The 20,937-nt window shown below is 39.6% G+C and overlaps 1 protein-coding gene across 3 annotated transcripts in view; it reads left to right on the forward strand.

Annotated features, from left to right (window-relative positions):
- Nucleotides 1–5,524: 5,524 nt before the first annotated feature.
- The window catches only part of CACNB2 (calcium voltage-gated channel auxiliary subunit beta 2), a 317,634-nt gene continuing 302,221 nt past the window's right edge, over nucleotides 5,525–20,937 (forward strand). For 2 of the 3 annotated variants that reach the window (XM_054695110.1, XM_054695114.1), the window contains exons 1-2: nucleotides 5,525–5,700; nucleotides 15,308–15,400. In XM_054695110.1, coding sequence (XP_054551085.1) covers nucleotides 5,581–5,700; nucleotides 15,308–15,400 — 213 coding nt within the window. In that variant the 5' untranslated portion in view covers nucleotides 5,525–5,580. Of the gene's footprint in view, nucleotides 5,701–5,738; nucleotides 6,072–15,307; nucleotides 15,401–20,937 lie in introns of those variants that run through there. The other variant, XM_054695111.1, reaches the window with a different exon arrangement.

A 20,937-nucleotide genomic window follows, 5' to 3' on the forward strand; every position in this document is an offset into this window, starting at 1 on the left:
AAATAACCAGAATAGCCCTATATAAAAGAAATTGCATAAATAAAGTAAAACTTCCCACAAAGAAAACTTCAGATCCACTAGTGAATTTCACTAAATATTTTTGAGAGGAATATTCATAGTTTTTACAAACTCTTCCAGAAAATAGAACATGAGTAAAAACTTCCAGTCTCACTCTATGAGGCAGGCATTCTCCGGATATAGAAAGCAAGGTAAGAAAAATTAAAGCTTTATGAAGTTAATTTTAAAAGAATAGATGAATACCAAAATGATCAGTAGATTTGGTTAGACATGATATTTCTTATCAGAAAAACCTAAAATAACAGAAGATTAAGCAACACAAATGCTTATGTCTGCCTCACTCAGAATGATGAGCATAAGTTGGCATGGTGGCTTTTGGTACCATTAATGGTACCAAAAAATGGTACCAAAAAATGGTATGACATTTTGCCTGCCCTCTGCAGAATGTAGCTACCGTTGCATCTGGTGGAGAGAAAGCCTGGAAAATGTATAGATTTTTATTGTAGGTATCAATGTGCTCAGCTGAAAACATAGGTTCTATAAAAAGGAGGCATGGGCAAATAGGAATCTCAGCTGCAAATAAGCTGGGTACTTTGAATGTATAAAATCAGGTGTGTTTCTCTATAATGCAGGTATCACTTCATAGTGTTAAAACATAGGAGCATGGTGTGTTGTGTACTCCCATTAAAAATGTAAGATGGTTTGGAGAGAAAAAACATGCGAGGCAAAAGCCTTTGCTTTTAAAGGGGATATTCCTGTCACAAAATAGATGGGGGCCACAGAACAGCAAAATATAGAAAAAGTAGGATATTTTCTATTATCAATTGTCTGTTCTCCAAGTCTTTCAATCTATACTGAATTTCTTCATGATGTACATTTGTATTCTCTGTTCTTTTTGCCTGAAGATTTTTTCTTTCTTTCTGATCTTCCCATAGTATTTTTTAAAGATTTATTTATTTATGCATACAAGAGCTGGGGTACAGGCCAGAGATGTGGGGGATGAGAGGATTCACCAGAGACAGAGTGGGGAACAGAACAGGCAGATTGACCAAAGTACACTGCTGAGGGGAGCAGCGGGTGAGTCAGGAGAGGTCTGCCTCGCCATGTGGGTTGCTCTCTGGCTGGCTGGGGATCGAACTTATGCTGCAGAGGCTGCAGATTGCTTCATAGTGTGGTGCTTAACCCCTTGTGCCACCTGGGAGGTGTGGCATAGTATTTTGTCTTCATATTCCTCAAGCTTTATCTGTGTCTTTTCTGTTACACTGTATGTTCTATATGCACAGGAGCCATGACCATTTCAATAACATCCCCTATTATCCTGGATTACAGCAGGCATGCACACACAAAAATGGCATGAATTAATAACATTTCTCCTATTCACAGTTATTTGTTAAATCAACCATGCTTCTGGTAAGTACATTACTGTAGTCATCACAGCATGCAAGCAAAAGAAATATGCAAATCTGCTTCTCTAGCCAAAACCCAGTCTACACCTGTGTGGCAGAGTTCTTTGAATTACATCAGTGTTGAAGTGAGAATGAATTGGGATTTTAAACACCCGTGGTTATGTCCTGTCACTTATTTGAGCTTGGTTGAGTCAGTCTCCTGTAGCTGTTGATAAAAATTCTCTCTCCTTTTCTCCCTAAGTAAGGTACAAGAGTAGAGTATATTTTTCAACTTGTCTTGCAGGCTTTTCATTTGATAGAGTTCCAGCCAATAAAATATAAATGGAAGAGATATATGTAATTTTCAAACTTATCCAATAAAAACTTGCTGGCTCCACTACCTACCATTTCAGCTATTTCATCATTCTTTTTTCTTCTTTCTGTTCAACCCAGGTGATAACTTATCCACCATGGTGACATCATGGTGATGTCAGATGATTTCTCAAGACTCGGTACCAATATGTCGGCATGGTGGTAAACAACTGCCCCAACATCAAAGGGACGCATTCGTGTTCTTTGATCCACTAAATATTTTGGGTTTGTTTATTCACAGCAATTGACGTATCCTAACTAACACAGGGAATGGTAATATCCACTCACAGATGAAATGATGTATAAATCCTATAACAAAGGATGGCTGTTTGAATATAAACAAAAGTGCCAATTGTTACTATAGGGTTTGAGTGAGAAATAATCATCAAATGTTCTGTCTCCTGAGTAGGAGACAGAAACTTCATGAAACTTCTATGAAATTTTTTTCTTTAGAAGTAAAGCTAAGGGCCTCCCCGGTGGCGCAGCGGTTGAGCGTTGGGTTGCGAAGCTGCCCGCGGCCTCTGCGGTGCCGGTTCGATCCCCGGCTGCTCCCCAGCCACCAGAGGAGGGTCCCACATGGCGCGCAGACCTCTCCTGCCGCCCGCTGCTCCCCTCAGCAGTGTACTTCGGTCCTTCTGCCTGCTCTGCTCCCCGCTCTGGCTCTGGTGAATTCTCTCACCCTCCCGTGCTTCTGACTGTACCCAGTGCATGTATAAACAAAACAAACAAACAAACAAATAAATAAATAAAGCATGCCTCTATTAAAAAAACAAAACAAAACAAAAAAAAAGAAGTAAAGCTAAGCTTTCCTTGACAACATGCAAAGTTCAACTGTAACCTTTTATATGCTCTACATACACCCGGCCCTATTATGCTGTATTCGTGTAGTCATACATTTTTAAATAGTAATCTGTAATTCAGAACATTCATTTTGTAATGTAAGTTTACAAAAAGCAAATGTGTAACTTAGTAGAGTGAATCATCAAATTAGGACACTGGTCGATACAAGCATATCCTCATGAAAATGCTATTAATAATGGCAGAGATTCAGAACTGTGAGGTGGAAATTATTTACTAAGCAAAATGAAAAATTACATGTCATGTGTATCTGTTTTAATAAGCTCTTACTCTACTCTCTTAAACATAGTTACAAATCTGCAAATAAGGAGAAATTGCAGTCATTGTGTCTTCCATTTATAGGGGGAAAAAAAACCAACTCTTAGAAACTTCGGGTTTCTCTGGGCAATGTTTTACACCAGCCTCTGTTGTCATTTCAGAGCATTAATAAGGTCTGGCATACGCCTGACCAATACAAGGATTAATGAGCACACTGAATTTCACATCCTGAACCAGTCAGACATCTGCATTTAGTGACTTCACTCATGATCATGCATCCATTATTGCTGGAGAGTGTCTGCATCTCTTTTAATATTAAAAACAGAATAGAATCTGAGTTGTTAGTGTTTTGTTAGTGTTCAATACATGCTAATTAAGTCAGCACAGGTTATAAAGAAAGAATTAATACAGAGTTCAATTAAAGCGAAGTTGTATGCTATATTTTAAGTCACACAGAGACAGATCATGTATTCCTTCATTCATTCATTTATGCAACAAGTGTTATCACACTCCCAATAAGTACCAGACATCATTCTTGATGCTGGGGATACTAAGATGAATAAAACAAAATCAAGGAACTCTGTCTAGTGGTAGAAACAACAGAATTTAGTATCACAACTTATTGAAAGGAATATACTGTACCATGTCACATTTGAACATTCAAATTTTACCTGCTATATCTATATAGCATACCTGAATCTATATGTACTTATAGAGAGAAGCATTATTAAAATGTTTTTCAGGATTGTTTTATTTTGATATTTTGTGTTCTCAAAAATACTGACAAAAGGATAAAATTCTACTTTTCAAGTGGTCATAATTGAAAATGAATGCACAATCAAGTATACTATCAGAGATTACACAAAGTGAAAACACTGATTTTCATGGAACTTGGCATTTTTTTAAAACCATATTGGAAGTCATCCATTTATTGACCCAACAAGTGTACATGAATTGGCTTTTAAGTGTTCACTAACTAGAGTGTAAGCCTGGAGATGCCTGATCTTTGTTGCTTATGCTTGACTGGTGGCACAGAATAGGGGCTTGATTCATAGTTTATGAATGATTATTGAAAGAATTCAGGGCAACTAATGAGATGCTGAATGTGCCCTCCTACCTACACAGAGTTAATCTAGAATTAGAATTAATGTGATCCCTAAGATTTAAGCACCCACTCAAGAAAATGGAACAGGTTCATTAAATGAATAGACCTAGAAAGTCTGCTTTTCAAAATGTCAATTTGTTGTTGTTATAAACCAGTACTTCTATTTAACATTGGTAAAATTTAAATAATAACATCAAATTTAAGCCAAGGATTATGATACTTTGGATATGCTTACATCCTGAATCAGACCTGATTTTTAAGCCTGACTGAGATCACTGTTTTGATTAGACATAAGTTTATAATATCTACATTCATCTTGGAGAAATACTGTATCCCATAATAATTTAATGCAGTGTGGCAAAATACAAAGTGCAGTTGACACCTATTGTGGTAAATTTCTGTACGTACAGTCCAGTATACAAAACTATATGATTTCTGTTGTTACGAAACATTAACAACTGGAAAACGTGTTCTATTCTACCAGAAGTTTCACTAAAGTAAACATTGCAAGGTGTTAAGAGCACCTTAAACAGAACAAGAACGTCTTATTAGAGCTCTCTGAACGTAATGCACTAGTTCTTGGCATGACCATCATTCTAGCAAGAGCCCAGACTCTTAAGGAAGTGTTTGTTTTGTTCAAAATGGGCTAGTAAGACGAGATGCTCTCAACTCTGTAGAGTCCCATTTTGTGAATAATCAAAGCTATTTTGCAAAAAGAAAGACAAAAGAGAGTCACAAAGGAAACACTTTGAACTTGGGTTTGGAAGAGGCGATTTGGACTTCCTAGAGGAGGTCAGTTGCAATTCAGCTGGGGCCGAATCCTCAGCTCTGCAGCCCCGTTTGTCTCCGAGCTTCTCCTTGCTGCCACCACCAAGTGCCCTGCGCTGCGGGCAGCAAGGGCTTCGTGGACACACTCTCCCGGCCACCGGGGCCTGTCACGGATTCCAGACACCCCAGGCTCCCCAATTTCTCAAGTGAGCGACCAGTTGCCGCCCGGGGAACTGCAGAGCTCCCAGTGTTCCAGCGAGGGGGTCTGGGCGCGGGATCGAGCCCGGCAGCCCCGGAGAGGAAGCGCCCGGGCGCAAGGCCTCGCTTTCGTGGCTTTGAAAACTTTCCAGCGCGCGTGCCACGGCGACGCGCGGCGACTGGGCCGGAGCCCACGCGGCCCGCGCCTCCTGCGGGGAACTTTTCTGCGTTTCGGCTGCCTTGTCACTCTCGCTTTCCGACGCGCCTCCCCCTGGGGGCTCGCCCGCGCCAGCGCCCTCCCTCTGGGCGAGGACCTTCCGGGCGCCAGCCGCTCGGGTCCTCGCCGCCGCCGCTCTGCCCGGCCCCGGCTGCTCGGCGGAGGGAGCCCCTCTCTCCGGCCCTCCGCCTCCCCGCTCCCCGCGTCTGGCATCCGAAATGGCCCGGCCCCGTCCCGCGCACTGAGAGCCGGCGAGCGCGGCGCCGAGCCCCGGGGCGCTACTGCGCGCGGTGCAGCGCGGCGCGGCCCGAGCCCCGGGCGGCCCCCGGAGCGGGGGGCGGGGAGCGGAGGAGGGGACCCGCCGGAGGGCTGGCCGCCTGTTTCCAGCCGACTTTTCGCCAATGGTCCAAAGCGAGATGTCCAAGTCGCCTCCCACAGCGGCGGCTGCGGTGGCGCAGGAGGTGCAGATGGAACTGCTGGAGAACGCGGCTCCCGCGGGGGCGCTCGGAGCGGCCGCACAGGTAGCGTGAGCGCGGCGCCTACTCCTTTCTTTGTGAGCGCGGGGGCACCGACCTCCATCTCTCCGCGCGCCTCCTCTCCCGGGATCCCTCGCCTGGCCGCTCCCTGCTGCCCGGGTCTCCTGCGCCACCTCCTCCTTCCCTCGCCCTTTGCCACCCACTGCTCTCCTGGCGCCGGTGACCCTGCCCCTTTCCATCTTTCCCCGGCGCGTCCCCGGCTTCCATTTTTCTCTGCAAGTGGGAAGGGGCGAGGGAGACCTCTTGGTCTGCAGAAGTAGCCTCCCGGCTGCTCCGCTCAGCCCTGCTCGCCTCTTCCCTGGAGAGGCACATGGAGAGACATGAACCAGCCGAGTGGACTGGACCTGCTCAAGATCGTGAGTCCGGAGGGCGGGGGCGGGGGGCTCCCCTCAGTTCTGCTCCCACGTCGACCCTTCCGGACTTGCTGGGAGCCCGGGTGGGAGTGGGGGGTGCGTGGGGTGGGGTGAAGCGAGGTAGGGGCGGGGGGCTTCTGCTGCTGTCTCCCCGGAGCGCCTGGGACTTTCTGCGCCTTGACAGCTTGGCTCTGCTCCTCAGCTGGCCGAGGCTCGTCCGAACCCTTCCTTCCTTTCTCTCGAGAAGAGAGCGAGTTGGGGACGCCAAAGTTTTTATTTTACTTTCCCCCTGAAATGTTAGCCATTTCGGAGAGCTCCAGGACCACCTTCTTCTCCTGGGAGTGTTAGCGGCTTCTGGAAAAATTCTGGTTTGCTGCTCGTGGTGAAATAGGAGATGTCAGTTGTGGGCATCGGGCAGTGATAAGGTAGCTTTTACGTAAGTCTTTGGCAGGTACAGTTTGGATTACAGACACCTCCAGGTCTCAGCGGTAAGGAGTCTCTCAACTTTTATCCTAGCAGGGAAATGAATTAAGACTCCCAGCTGTGGGCTGCTTGGCAAGCGATGAGAAGAGGTTAAGGTTACATTTCAGGCATCATTTTGGAGAAATGTTTCTTTGCTTAACGATATTGGCTTGTTGATTTTAAGCCAGCATTTGCCAAACTGTGAATTTCTCTCTCTCCTGCTCCCTGCCTCCTCTAAGATAGAGTTGGATCACCTGTGTCTCCTCCTAGAAGCTAAAATATATGTATATATCCACAATTTACAATATAGAACAATATATTTAAGCACATATATTGTTATATATAAATATACATAACAAAGGAGAGTATGTTAGAATTTTATTTACTGTAGTAATGAGGACTTTGTTACAATGGAACATTGTAATAAAGGTTATTAATGTTCCTGTTGTTCTGATTGGTGCTGGAAATTGCTCCAGAAATGTTGATACTGTTAATAATGGAGGTTCCAGGGCATAATTGTGGAGCTTAATTTAACTTTTTTTTTTTTACCCTGGGAAATAAAAGTTCTAACTTAAAACATGGATTTTACTTTGGTTTGAGATGGAGGAAGACTGTAGAAACCAAAAACTTAATTATCAGAAATCCATATATGTATATATATATATATATTTTTTTTTTGTTGAGGTAAAACAGCTAGATGTTGTTCTGCCTTGGGCTGTTTGCACAAGCAGAGAGGAGATGTGGAACTAACCACCTGCATTTCCATTTAGACTCTGCCAGAGGACTGGAATTCTTACCAACACATGTCATGTTTGTTCTAGACGCCTGATTTTATCTAGACACTTACGAGGTTAGATCAGAGTGAAGAATGTTCTCGGAGACCTCCCTTATTCTAGGATAAAGGTCTCAAGTATTGATAGAGGAAAGAACTTTTAGATCCTTTATTCTCTTTGATCTTTCTTGGGGATTTTTAAAAAAGTTTATTCTTACGGTAAAAATAGAATTCCTGAATTTCTGGAGATTAACGTTAGGACTGATAGAAAACTTGACTGCGTTCGAATAAGCGATACTAATTTACCTTGTGATTTATATAGTTAAACTTAAGTTAACAAATAATATATTATGCAGCTACAGTGTGGAAATAAAAATTCAGATGTCAGAAGATGCAACTTCTGCCTTAAAAGGACTTAAATTCCAGTAACTGCAAGTGTGACAAATGTATGATGATTGTATGATATGAGGCTATTAGAAAAGTCCCATGAGCTATATGCAGTTTTAAAGGAGTAAAGATAAAAATTGTATTTGAAGGAATCTATGAAGATTCGTATAAGGGTGGCATTTGAGAAGCAATTTGAAAGATGGGTCAGAGTACAACAAAGATTTTCATAGCGATGGTAGGAAGCTTTACATGAAGCAGAGTCTCAGAAGTTAGAAGTCTTATTGCAGACGTTTATAATTCCAACCATGAAAACAGTGTGGAAAGGTACAGACTGGGCATAGTTAGGCTTAAGACTGTTAAGGCAATTTGAGGCCAGACCTTGGAAGCTTTGGAGTCTGTAATTCCAAATTGTGTTGAACAACAGGGAGTCATGGATGTGGTTCAATGAAGGAGTCACATAACAGCTCATTCAAAAGAGTCACCTGGGAACGTTCTGTAAAGCAGCCTGGGTCTCAGAGTCTAGAGATGGACTTGCAGGAGGGAGATTGATAGAACAGATTGATAGAACACGAAGTAGTTAAGGCCTCAACTAAAGAGAGGGAAAAAATAATGTATATGACAGGTTTATGTATGAGACATTTCAAAGATTCAATCCATAAGAATTGGCAAGTAGTTGCATAGATATTTGAAAAAAAGGAGAAAAAGGACTGGATAGTTTAAGCAGGTTAAGAGATATAAATATTTAACTATATTATTATCTTTCTTCTTGCTTTCTCTGTCTTCTAAAAATGAAAGCAGTTTTCCTTGATTTGTGTTCATTTCACATCCGTTATTTGAGGGAAACATTGCTTTGTTTATTTTATATCTAATAAATCATGGCATCATAGAACTTTGAAAACTTGGCAAAAATATCTATTCTCCTCTTTCACTAGGTGGGAAGGACAGCCAGCAGTAAAACTGCCTGAGAAGGGATGCTGTTTTAGCATTATTCCACTTTTCTGTGACACTAATAGTAATTCTACTTAGAAATAGATTTTCATTTTGCAAATGGTACCTCTAAGCAATCATTGGTTTCAAGTATCCTTATTTTACTTCTGGATAATATTGCAAGTTCTGTATGAATGAAGCAAAAGACGTATACTCACAGATGCTCCCCATTTTTTTCCTGCTTCTATTTTTTAAATTAATAATCCTGCTAGGTATCATGAACCCTCCTTCATTCAATCCCCCCCCCCTTCAGTGCATTACCGTGAATAAAATGGATACATGAGAAGTGAATGGAAATCTAACTGCAAATTCTTGAAAGTTCTACATTAAGCAAATTGCTTCTTTTTTTTTTTTGGTAAACTGTTAAACAGTTTCAGTGCAAACTTGGACACAGTCCACCTCTAATTTCAAGGTGCTTGTTTAGGACTCTCCAGATCTGTACTGTCCACCGTAGTAGCCACTACCCACATGTGGCTTTGAGCACTTGAAATATGATTAGTCTGAACTGTAATGTGCTATAAATGTACATACCAGATTTCAGAGACTTAATAAGAAATGAAGTGATAAGTCTCAGTACTATCACTGTTAAGGCCTGAGTTCCATCCCTGGCCAGGAGGTGACCCCCATGGCACAGCAGACCTTCCCTGTCCTGCCTGCTGCTCCCCTCAGCAGTGTATTTCAGTGAATCGGCCTGTTCTGCTCCCCTTTTTCTCTGGTGAACACTCTCACCCCCACCTCTGGCCTACACCCCAGTTCTTCTATACATAAACAAATAAATAAACATTAACAAATAAAAATTGAGCTGTTTCTTTAAAAAAAAGTCATCTCAATTTTTATGTTGATTGCATGTTGTAGTATAATATTATATGTTAATAGGGTTTGATAAAATACATTAAATTTCAATTGATTTCACCTGTTGCCTTTTCCTTTTATCTTCTTCATGTGGCTACCAGAAAATTTCAGTTACTTATATGGCTTGTATTTCTTCTGGGCAATGTTAGTCTAAAGCACTGGTAATTTTCTGAGGAGTTGACTAGATCATGGTTGAAGGCTGGGTGGATGGTAATAGATGAAAGGACTTGAGAATAGGATGGCGACATGAGGAAATGGAAGAGAAACAAGAGCAGTATCTCAGCACTTTAGGCCTCAAAGAGATTGTAACAGCCACCTCCGGTCACACCTGAAAATGAACAGACAGTAACCAGAGGGCCTGTTTGTTTTGCTCCTAGCAACAGAATCCAGCTGGTTCCACCCCAGCTGAGTTTGCCAGATGCTTTTCAAGCATGTTGTAGTAATACAGCCTAGTAATGGTAACATCCTTGCTGCAGTGAGGAGCTTTATCTGAAAAGGCAGCAGTCATTCTCCCCGGCTCTTGAACCAAGTCAAAACCGTTTTCCAGAAAAAATTCTTAGGTCTGAGATACAGTTTAGTCTTTTGCGGTCCCCAGACATTACGGTCACAGGTCCATTATGTTTTATGTTTTTATATTTTATTAAAAATCTTCACTCAGGGGGCCTTCTCCGGTGGTGCAGCGGTTGAACGCTGGGCTGCGAAGCTGCCTGCAGCCTCTGCAGAGCCGGTTCGATCTGGGACCACCAGGGAGGGTCCCACATGGCGCGCAGACCTCTCCTGCTGCACCCGCTGCACCCCTCAGCAGTGTACTTCGTCAGTCTGCCTGTTCTGCTTCCTGCTCTGGCTCTGGTGAATTCTCTCACCCTCCCACACTTTTGACTGTACCCAATGCTTGTATAAATAAATAAATAAATCTTAAAAAAAAATCTTCACTCAGGAACACCACTACTTTCGCCTACAATGGTATTTTTGTGCTGATGTTGCACAGGAAAATTTAAAAAACATGCCAATCAAAGTTCCTGAGTGTTTTAAAACTGCAAAATATAATATCTGACTAGATGAGTGATATGAGATTTAGATGTTCTTGTAGTTTATATTTCTGTGTTTTATCTTTATGGAAAGATTAAGTTGACCTGTTGTTGTTTTTAATTCTTTTGAAATATCTAGTACATAGTCGGTTTTTTCAAGAAAAGCTGAACAAAATATGTTAACTGTATAGGGAGATGGTCACACTTTTCCGTATTGTAATGTCAGAACATGCCCATTCAGACAGTATCTGATATATGTTTACTTTTATGATTACAGGAAGTTACTTATGACACCATGTCAAGTAACTATGTCTTAGGTTCTTTCCAAGGTAGATTGTGAAGAGAGCAAGGTTAGCCCCTGGATTCCACCCCCCTCCCCACATCTGCCCTTCCCCTCCTTTTCCCTTTTCTGACAGGTAACCTCCCCAACCCAACAGCTCTTTTTATGCTCTTAATTCCTTTTTGCTTCTGTGTAAACTGATCCGCATAGAAAACAACTTTCTTCCCCTTATTCTATTGAAGGTAATCTCATTTATTTCCTGTTAGTAAAGGATCTGACAGCCTCATTCACACTAAGCTATTGGTGAATGAGATTAATGTCCTCTTTGGGTAGTTTTGGCTTACTTTGCTTTACACCAAAAAATGGGGGCCTCCCTGGTGGCGCAAGGGTTTAAGCACTGCTCTATGAAGCAATCCGCATCCTCTGCAGCACGAGTTCCATCCTCTGCCAGCCAGGGAGCAACCCACATGGCGCAGCAGACCTCTCCTGACTCGCCTGCTGCTCCCCTCAGCAGTGTACTTCAGTCACTCTGCCTGTTCTGTTCCTCACTCTGTCTCTGGTGAATCCTCTCACCTCCCACACCTCTGGCCTGTACCCTAGCTCTTTATGCATAAATAAATCTTTTTAAAAAATTAGGAAAGTCCATAGTTCAAAGAGCTAAATATCAATGAATACTGTGGAGCAGTATGAAAAATAATTTCATGCATGCACATTATGCTTGTGGGTGTCAGTTTGCAGGTAAGAGAAAAGTCACCATGTCCATCAACCAGAGAAGCAGCCTCATTCTTAAAGGTGTCCCCCCCGGGATGCCAGTCAAACTTTGTGTGAAGGACAAGGCTGATATCTCCAGTTAGTAGCAACTTCTATAATTGGCTACTATTGTCTACCTCAGTTGTACAGAATTTAGATTTCAATTACTTGTTTAAATGTGCACAATTTTGGGGGGCTGATTTTAAGACTAGAATATCATAGAAGTTATGATTTAAAAAGTTATTTAGTGTCATAGAAGACTTCATCCACAAGCAGCTGACATTAACATCACGATGAATGTTGCATTTCTTTTTCTAAGACTTTTGCATATTTGTGGAAATGAATAAAAATCTTATTAGTGTCTGAAAAATTACTTCGCTTTGTTGATGTTTTAGGCGAAGTAAAGGAATTCCAATATATAGTTTTTGTTTTTCCTTTGTGCTATGGTGACATGGTTTGTTTTCATTAAGCTCCATATAATTAATAGGCAATGAATGGAAATTAGTGACTTTTTAGACTGTGTTCCAGGAAGGATTTGGGGTCTGCATGTGTCCAGGAGAATATTATGGATTACATTTTACATGCTGGCGAAAACCCTTTTTTTCTCTCCCTTTAATTTCCTGTACCTTGGGTGACTCTGATTGTAAACTATTACATTTATCGGGTGTTCATATGGCTAAAAAATATTTAGAAAATCATTGGTCATAAAAATAGCTGCATTTGAAGTAGTAAATTAACAAAAAACCTTACTTCTTTTCCAAATTTAGTCAACTAAATTTTTGAATACTTAATCTTTCCTGTCTTTTTCCATTTGGGGGTGGCTTGGCCTTTACTTTTTTTTTTTTAATTCCTTCTGATGAAACACTCTATTTTCAAGGATTTAGAGTAACTCATAAAACAAGTCACTCCAGCAAGATGGATTTAATTTTAAATATGCATTGGATTAAAGGAAACTTTATTTTGTAATGGTGGTATAAATTTTCAATAACATGTTTTAAAGTTACACAAAAATGGGCTATTAGCTTTCCAAAAGATGCTTTAGCTTTTTTCTTGATCTTGGATATTGTTATAAAAAATAACTAGTCATTGATAAGTCACTTTACAGTTAAAGAGATAACTATACAAGAAATTAGTAAAATAGAAATTAGTAAAATAGAAATTAGTATAATAACAGAATAGAGGTATACTGAAGCTTATCTACTCATTTGGGTTTTAATTAATATGATCAATATTGAATAGGGATTGCTATTAACACTGTTGAGGTAAGAACAAGTTAATACTTTGAATGAATCATCCCTCATAAATTTGACCAATTGAAGGACAATATATTTTTCTCAAAACTAGCACCAATTTGCATGTGATTCAGTGCGCTAGTTTATTTTTACTATGCAAACTGTGTCTTGGTAGAGTTGAAGTTCAGCTTTGCTCAGTAAAAAACATTACATAGTACACTGTTTCATATACAAGGATACAGTAAGTACACCTGAAATAATGTTTATGAATAATATTCCCAGGGACCTGGAACAATTAATGTGACTTTTTACACATATCTTATTTCTTGCACAGCACTGCAACTTCCCTGGGGACCGAATGTCTTAAATATGTGTTATTTTCACACTGCCTGTGGTGTAATTGTGAATAGTCATGGCAAAGCTTTACAAACCAAAGAGTTGAATAGTAAAATAAAACACATTTATCATTAAAAATCTGAAACAAAGAACAATAATAGAATCTCAGAGATACTCTTTCTACATGTTTCAAAGCAATGCTAGAAATAATGGGATGAGATCATATTTTGTGTTTGTTCTCAAAGATAATTATGCTTCTCAATATTTTCAAGGTAATAAGTTATTTCTATATGGAGCAATGTAATTTTTGTTTAACTTTAAAGAAATTTTCATACTTTATTTTAGTATGCTTAAGCCTTGGAAGACACTTCTGTCCAAACCTTTGCATAATAATTGGAAAAGGAAGAACGTTGTTGAAAGAATGTTATTTTTCAACAGTTTACTGAATAATGTTTATATAAGTAAGAAGAATAAGCTGTTAAGTGAGGAGAACCTTGTATAATATATTATGAAAGCCCAGCCTAGACTGTCTTTCCTTTTCTGAAGTTGAGGTTGTTAATTAAATGCCATGGAAACACATTTGTATTATATAAATCCCTTAGATACTTGGAAGAGAACAAACATATTTAAGAAAAAATTTTTGCTTTCAGATTATACCACCCTCTCACTGATTGCAAATTCATCTAAATTACTCATAACACAAATGTTTGTAATAGATTTCAGCTTGCCTAAGTGCTATGTATATTATGGTTTATAAGATATTTCCATTTTAATGAAAACCATATGAATATATTAAATATAACAAAGTAGCTTTTTAAAACCCAAACATAATTTTTAAAGTAAATTTTGTAAATTCTGGTAATCTAATGAAGTCTCTGTGTGTCTAATTATTCTAAATACATTATACACGGTAGCCGTTTTTCCCACCCTTCAAACCCTATGTGGGTATCACTTTTTTATGTATTATTTTGAGTCGTAACAACATGTTAGATCTGATACTAAAAGCTATAAATACATTATTTCATTTGCTACTTAAAACAATCCTGTGAGGTAAGTATAGAAAATCCTCCATTTTATAGATGATAAGATTGATAATTAAAGTCATGTTTGTTCAAGGTCACCTATGGCAAGAGTCCAACCTATGCATATTTAACTGTAAACATCAATGTTGTGCTGTTTCTCACTTATATTTTTATCAATGTATAGTTTATTCTTAGTGCTCCAAATATAAACTCTAGATATAATAGGAAAAGCAATTTCATTTGTAGAGACTTGTGTTTGGCCCAATACTATTATTGAAAAAAATTGTCTTAATTTTTTTTAGTTATTATTCCATGATATTTTTTTCTTGCCTTCAGCAGTATCATTAGTTGTTTAAAAACCAAGATTCAAATATTACATCACATTCAGATATTACAACAGCGGGCCAGAAAATTTTGCAAAACATTTTACATTCTATTTTATCATCTCTCAAAGCCATCTCTAGATCCATAAAATAATATAAAGAATTGGCAGTGTGCTTCATTCATGTTCCATGCAGCGCTCTATCTGTATGCATGTAGGTGTGTATGTGTGTGTGTATTCATATATATATATATATATATATATATATATATATATATATATATATATATAAGTTTAAAGGTAATCAGAGTTCAAGGTGCAAAATGTTCTTCAGCCATTATATGCAGTTTTTTGCAAGCACTGCTCCATATAAAAATAATGTAAATAATTCTGAAATCACTGATTAAAACAGGAAAAGAAGCAAAAAATGGATGCTTAACACCACTGAAAAATATACCTTGATGCATACATCCCTCGCATTCATGCTATATGAGAAGTTTTGACAAATTACCAGTCTCTTGCACTTAAGTGCTTGCTTCTAAATGCTCTATCTTGGTATCTTTTGCCTCTTAGTATGCTAACAGATAACATAAATTGTTTCAATTTACAGGTTATTAAATGTTTATCCTCCCTGTAAAATCACTAATTTGAAGCAGATATGTGTGGTCCCAATAGCCTCTTCCTAATAATTCCCATATGATGACACTTGTGTCCTCTTATTAATTTTGGAATTTTTTAGATCTAAGCCTTGGTTTCTGTGAGACGATCTAATACCAACCTAAAATGTCTTTTCTTCTTCTTTTTTATAGTCATATGGAAAAGGAGCTAGAAGGAAAAACAGATTTAAAGGATCTGATGGGAGCACTTCATCTGACACTACCTCAAATAGTTTCGTTCGTCAGGTAAAGAAGCTCTTAATTTCATGGTTTGGAGAAGTATATTAAAATGAATTTTTTTTCTCATAAAGGTGGTTATAAAATCATGTTGAAGATATATACATGTATAAAATTATACTTTTATTTGAAATGAAATTGTGCACTTTAATGTCATAATTGAAATATTTAAATTTTAAGAGAGGTTATGAGTAATAATTACACTCTTTCCTGGCAAGTTCAAGAAAGACAAGTATAAAAAAAATTCACCATAGGAGATTTTTTTATAACTGAATGAATGAGTGAACTCTAGCAGAAATGATGGTAGGTTTTTTTTTTTTTTTTTTGGAGGGAGACATGGAGCAGTGGAAAGGCATAGCCTCGGCCCTGGATTTAAGACATTTGTGTTCCCCTTTTTGGGCCACACTGCATATAAAGTAGCTGGAATTTGTCTTTCCTCATGGTACTTTCCTTTTGACTTTGTGTTCTTGTTCTTGTGTTGCTATTTGGGACTTGGACTTTATTTCTCCACCCACCCCCAATTATGTTTATTGAGGTAAAGTTGGTTCAGTTTTTATAAGAGAACATTGTTCTTGGTCTTGAGATGGTTGAGGCTACTAAGGTTAGATAAAGCATGTTCTATCTTTGAGACATATCTTAAATTGCCTTTGGAGATGTAGTCTTCATTTCAGTTAAGACATGATGCCCAGAAGTTTGGAACTGACTCTAAACAGAGTGTCAGGATCCCTAACATGTAACACTCATATATAGTCATAATGTGTCCTTAATTACCAGGCACAACCAGCCTGGCCACTGCTGATGATAGGAGATACGTCAAGGCTATAAAGTCTCATCAGGTGCCCGTGAATGTTTATTTCACCTAACACTTAGCAGTGGAAAGGAAATTGTGCAGGAGATAGTTAGGAGAGAACCTACTTTCCTGCCTGAAAGAACACCAGTTTCTGGTTAGCGTACACTTAAATAATCTCGTTGGTGACAGCTCACTCCCCTACACAATGGTTGTCATCTGGACATGTGTTGACTGCTCTGTTTCTTTTGGCTGCCACTGCCCCCCATTGCTTCTTATGTCCTTTCCTCCCATCTCTCTCCATGTTAGTGACAATGGAGCTAAAATTGTTTGCCTGTTGTGTCCACGGGGGTTTTGTTCTTGGCTGGATGCTGCCTCCTTACATTTTCCTCACACAAAGGCTGCTCTCCCTCAGCCACCAGTCTTACCGTATAACACCAGGTGCACCAATGGTCTGTCTGTGCCATTTGTAGGCAATTGGAAAATTCTGGGGTCTGGTGTATTCCCAATTGGGAATTGTTTTGGTTGCAGGAAATTAGAAAAAGAAAGTTGGTTGAGAATGAGTAGAGTTTTTTTGCCAAGAAACATTTAGAAAGAAGAAGATGAAGTCAAGTGAGACCCAGCCTTCCAGCACTTTTCTAGTGGTGTCTGAAGCTTTGGAGGGTATAGGCGTTGCCGAAGTGTCTACGTTAGCCTAATGTCATCATGGGCAGTTTCCTGCGTCATGGGCCTGAGTATGAGTGAAGAGGCTGGAGAAATAGTTACTTAGTTTAGGTGAGTTAGTTATAGGAGAGTTGTCAAGGCCTTTTCCTTTTCAAGCATCCATATTTATTCTGTCTGTGGGACAAGGATATTGAACCTGGGAGCTAGAATCCACAATTCTGAGTCATCATCTCAGTGCTGAGCACTGGAGGACCTGAAGCAGAAAAAAATAAGTTTTTGTAGGATGCAGCATAGCTGCAGCAGAGCCACGCAAAATGACGAGCAGCTTGTGGAAATTGCATGGTTAGGAAAACTGGTGTGTTTCAAGAGAGCAAGGTGCCGTGAATAGTACAGAGCTCTTATTATTGCCTCTTTTAGCTCTGTAAAAATGTCATTTAAAGGCAATCGCCAGACCCCATTTTCCAGTTGGCTCTTTGGCCCTGAATTCTCCTTTCATGGAATTTTGAGAACTTAATTCATGAGTCTGGGAGGGGTTGCCACACTGCATATAAAGTAGCTGGAATTTGTCTTTCCTCATGGTAATTTCCTTTTGACTTTGTGTTCTTGGTGATGTATGTGAAATTCTGTGCTTGAAACACAATTAAAAACGTTAAGGAGAGCTGTTAAACTACTTACTGTAAATTTTGATATCTATTGCCAAAACATATGTGAGCTTGTAAGAAGACAAAAAGAAATCTGTCCTAAATGCCTACCTCGTTGAAATAAAAGCCTGTCTCCTTGAATTTCAGTAGAATGAGGTGCATGGATTTGGGTTAATGGTTACATAGGCCTCAAGAACCCTTAAATGTCAGTTCTCTTCTATCACAGAAGAACAACCAGCATCTCTGGCAAAACCGCTGAGTTTAAAACTCTTTTTTTCCCTGTGGTAATTTAGTCTTTATTTGGTTAAAATGGCATTCATGGTTTGCTACCATTTGACGATAAGCAAACAAACCATGCTAGAGCTAGATATTTAATAGAAAAGGTTTCATCAGAGTATTTGTATAAATATGTGGTAGATAGTAACAGTAAGCAAATTATTAAATAACTTGAGAGAATGCCTTTTAAATGTTTTCTTTTTATCATAAGTAGGTGTTTTGGTAAACAAGTGACTTGCCTGAGTATGTATTACTTGTCTGTGCAATGGCAAATAGATAATTGGCATAGATCTGGCCAATGTAACTGGACTGCTTTATAGTTTATAATTACATTCTATCCCTGCTTTTGAATTAAAAAATAATTTCCAGATTCACTCATCTATATTTGGCCACTTAGGTTGTTTCCATAATTTGCTCTGATAAATAGTGCTGCAGTGAACATGGGAGTACATATTTCTCTTCAAATGAGTATTTCTTTATTTTCTGGGTAGATACCTATGAGTGGAGTTGCTGGTATATATACTCAATGGAATACTACTCATCTATCAGAAAAGATAAACTCTTGCCATTTGTGGTGACATGAATGGAACTACAGGGGATTATGCTAAGTGAAATAAATCAGGAGAAAGACTAATACTGGGAGGTGTCTCATATATGGAATATAAAGAAGTGAAATAAAAGATCACAAAAAGCCAAACTAAGAACTAACCCTAGAAAACCGATTATAGAACTGAGGCTACCAGAGAGGCAAAACATGGGGGGAGAGGCAAGAGCAACATTGGAGAGAACACAATGGACTAAGGTGGAGGACTATGGGTGTCTTGTGGGTGCAGCATGGTTCACATCTGACGGGGTGATACACATTAATGCTAATACACATTAATGTAAACCAATGTTATAGAAAAAATTATGATAATATAATTTCCACATATTTTTGCAAACTTTAGAATTAGTTTTTTTAAGGATTTATTTATTTATGCATACAGGAACTGGGGTATAGGCCAGAGGCGTGGGGGGTGGGAGGATCCACCAGAGACAGAGTGAGGAACAGAACAGGCAGACTAACTGAAATACGTTGCTGAGGGGAGCAGCGGGGAAGTCAGGAGAGGTCTGCTGTGCCATGTGGGTAGCTCCCTTGCCAGGGATTGAACTTGTGTTGCAGTGGCTGCGAATAGCTTCATAGGTTGTGTCTTAACCCCTTGTGCCACCAGGGAGGCCCAGAATTAGATTTTTATAAACTGTATTATTTATAAAGACTTTGAAAACTTTTTGGGAAACACTTGGTACTTTCAGGTGTCCTTCATAATATTGAGATTTAAAAGTTTTAGAGATTGAAAATGTGAAAATTTTGTATCATCAAAAGGAATTAAGAACTTAAAAAATAACTGATAGGACATCTTAGAATTTGTTATGGGCTAAATTTTGTCCACTCCTCTCCTGTAGTTCACATGTTGAAGCCTTAACCCTCATTGTTTCTGTATTTGGAGAAAGGGTTTTTAAAGCGGTAATTAAGGTTAAATGAGATAAGGGGGGGTCCTCATTCAATAGGACTGGTATCCTTGTGAGGAAGGGACACTAAGAATGTGTATGCCTAGCAGAAAGACCATGTGACTGTCTGCAAGTCAAGGAGAGAGGACTTACCAGAAACCAACCCTGCCAACACCATGAACTTGGACTTCCAGCCTCCAGAAATGTGAGAAAAGAAATTTCTGTTGTTTAAGCCACCAAATATTGGTATTAGCTTGTAGGGGCAGGAATGGGCACTGAGCAGGTTTTCTGATCCAGCAGACCGGGTAAAGGAGGAGTCCTGGAGCCCTCAATGGCTTTTGCAGGCTTTTATTAGGATTTATCAGGCACATGGCAGGCAGGGGTGCTGGGGAGCCAGGAGGTTGGCAGGCCTCCCAGCCCCCAGCAAGTCTTCACTCTTTCCGGGCTCTCCAGCTTTCTCTCAAGTTCTCTCTGCTTCTCTCGTGGTTCTGCTCTTCCATTGGTTCTGCTTCTCTTTCTGCTGGCGTCCCCGTGATGCCGCCCTTAAAAGCCCAGTCTCAGCCCAGGTGAATCCCATCTACCTATGCCCACACCCTATTCCAGGTGCCCGCCATCAGGCATGCATTCAGGACCGCAAGGATCCATCATCTATCCTGATGGCGGGAGGGCAGAAAAGCCTGATACTTTTTACCTTACCCTACATAGCTCTAGAGGGCTAATATGTATAATATATTATATAATGCACACACACAAATGCACACAATTGGGCTTGGAAATCTGCCTTTTTTAAATTCAGACATAAATGTTTTTACACATAGGTAACATATATGCTGGCAAATGCACAAATCATAACTGTTCAGTCTGATGGGAATTCACAAAGTAAACACATAGACATGTTTTTCTTTAGGCCCTGAAGGAGAATTACAGCTATCATAAAATCACTATTGCAGTCTTCGGTAAAGCCTGATGGTTACATAGGCATCAAGAACCCTGAAATGTCAGCTCTCTTCTATTACAGAAGAGCAACCTTTACCTGTGGTAAAGGTTTCATATTCTTAGTTTACCGTTTTACATAAATTAACCAACAGCTAGCTTTCTGGCCTTTCACATCATCACTCCTTAAAGTTGGTGAAGGGTGGGGATTGAAGGGTATTTTTTTGTGAAATGAGTCCATTTCCCCAAGGACATTGGTTGCATGCTGGTGCTTGGGGTAGGGATTGGGTCCTGAGTGTTGTGGCCAAGTGTCCACTGTCCAGATGGGTTATTGGCTGCATGTGGCAAATGTTAGTGGAACTTCCTCAGAGCTACAGGAGAAAGGTTGCTTGTTGGTGCTGCTCAATATAAGCTAGTGAAGTGATATCCTAGTTCAGCCTCTATAGAAACATTTCAAAGAACTTGTTCTTGCATGCAGTTTCTCAAAATGTAATTGGAAGGAAAATTAATTGTGTCTTATGTGTTTGTTTTTTAAGCCTCAGTCCTTTTTATTGCAGATAAAATGTTACCTGTATACAATATTATTCACTATATACTGAATTTATAATTTCCATATTTTTTGAATGTAGATTTTGATGTAAAGAGATTTATTTAAAACAGTTTTCTTCAAGAAGCAGAGCATTGGGCCTCCCTGGTGGCGCAAGGGGTTAAACACCGCACTGTGAAGCAATCTGCAGCTTCTGCAGCACAAGTTCCAT

The sequence above is a fragment of the Talpa occidentalis genome, unplaced genomic scaffold, assembly GCF_014898055.3.
Source record: "Talpa occidentalis isolate TD23 unplaced genomic scaffold, MPIMG_talOcc4v2.1 talOcc4.14, whole genome shotgun sequence".
Lineage (NCBI taxonomy): Eukaryota > Metazoa > Chordata > Mammalia > Eulipotyphla > Talpidae > Talpa > Talpa occidentalis.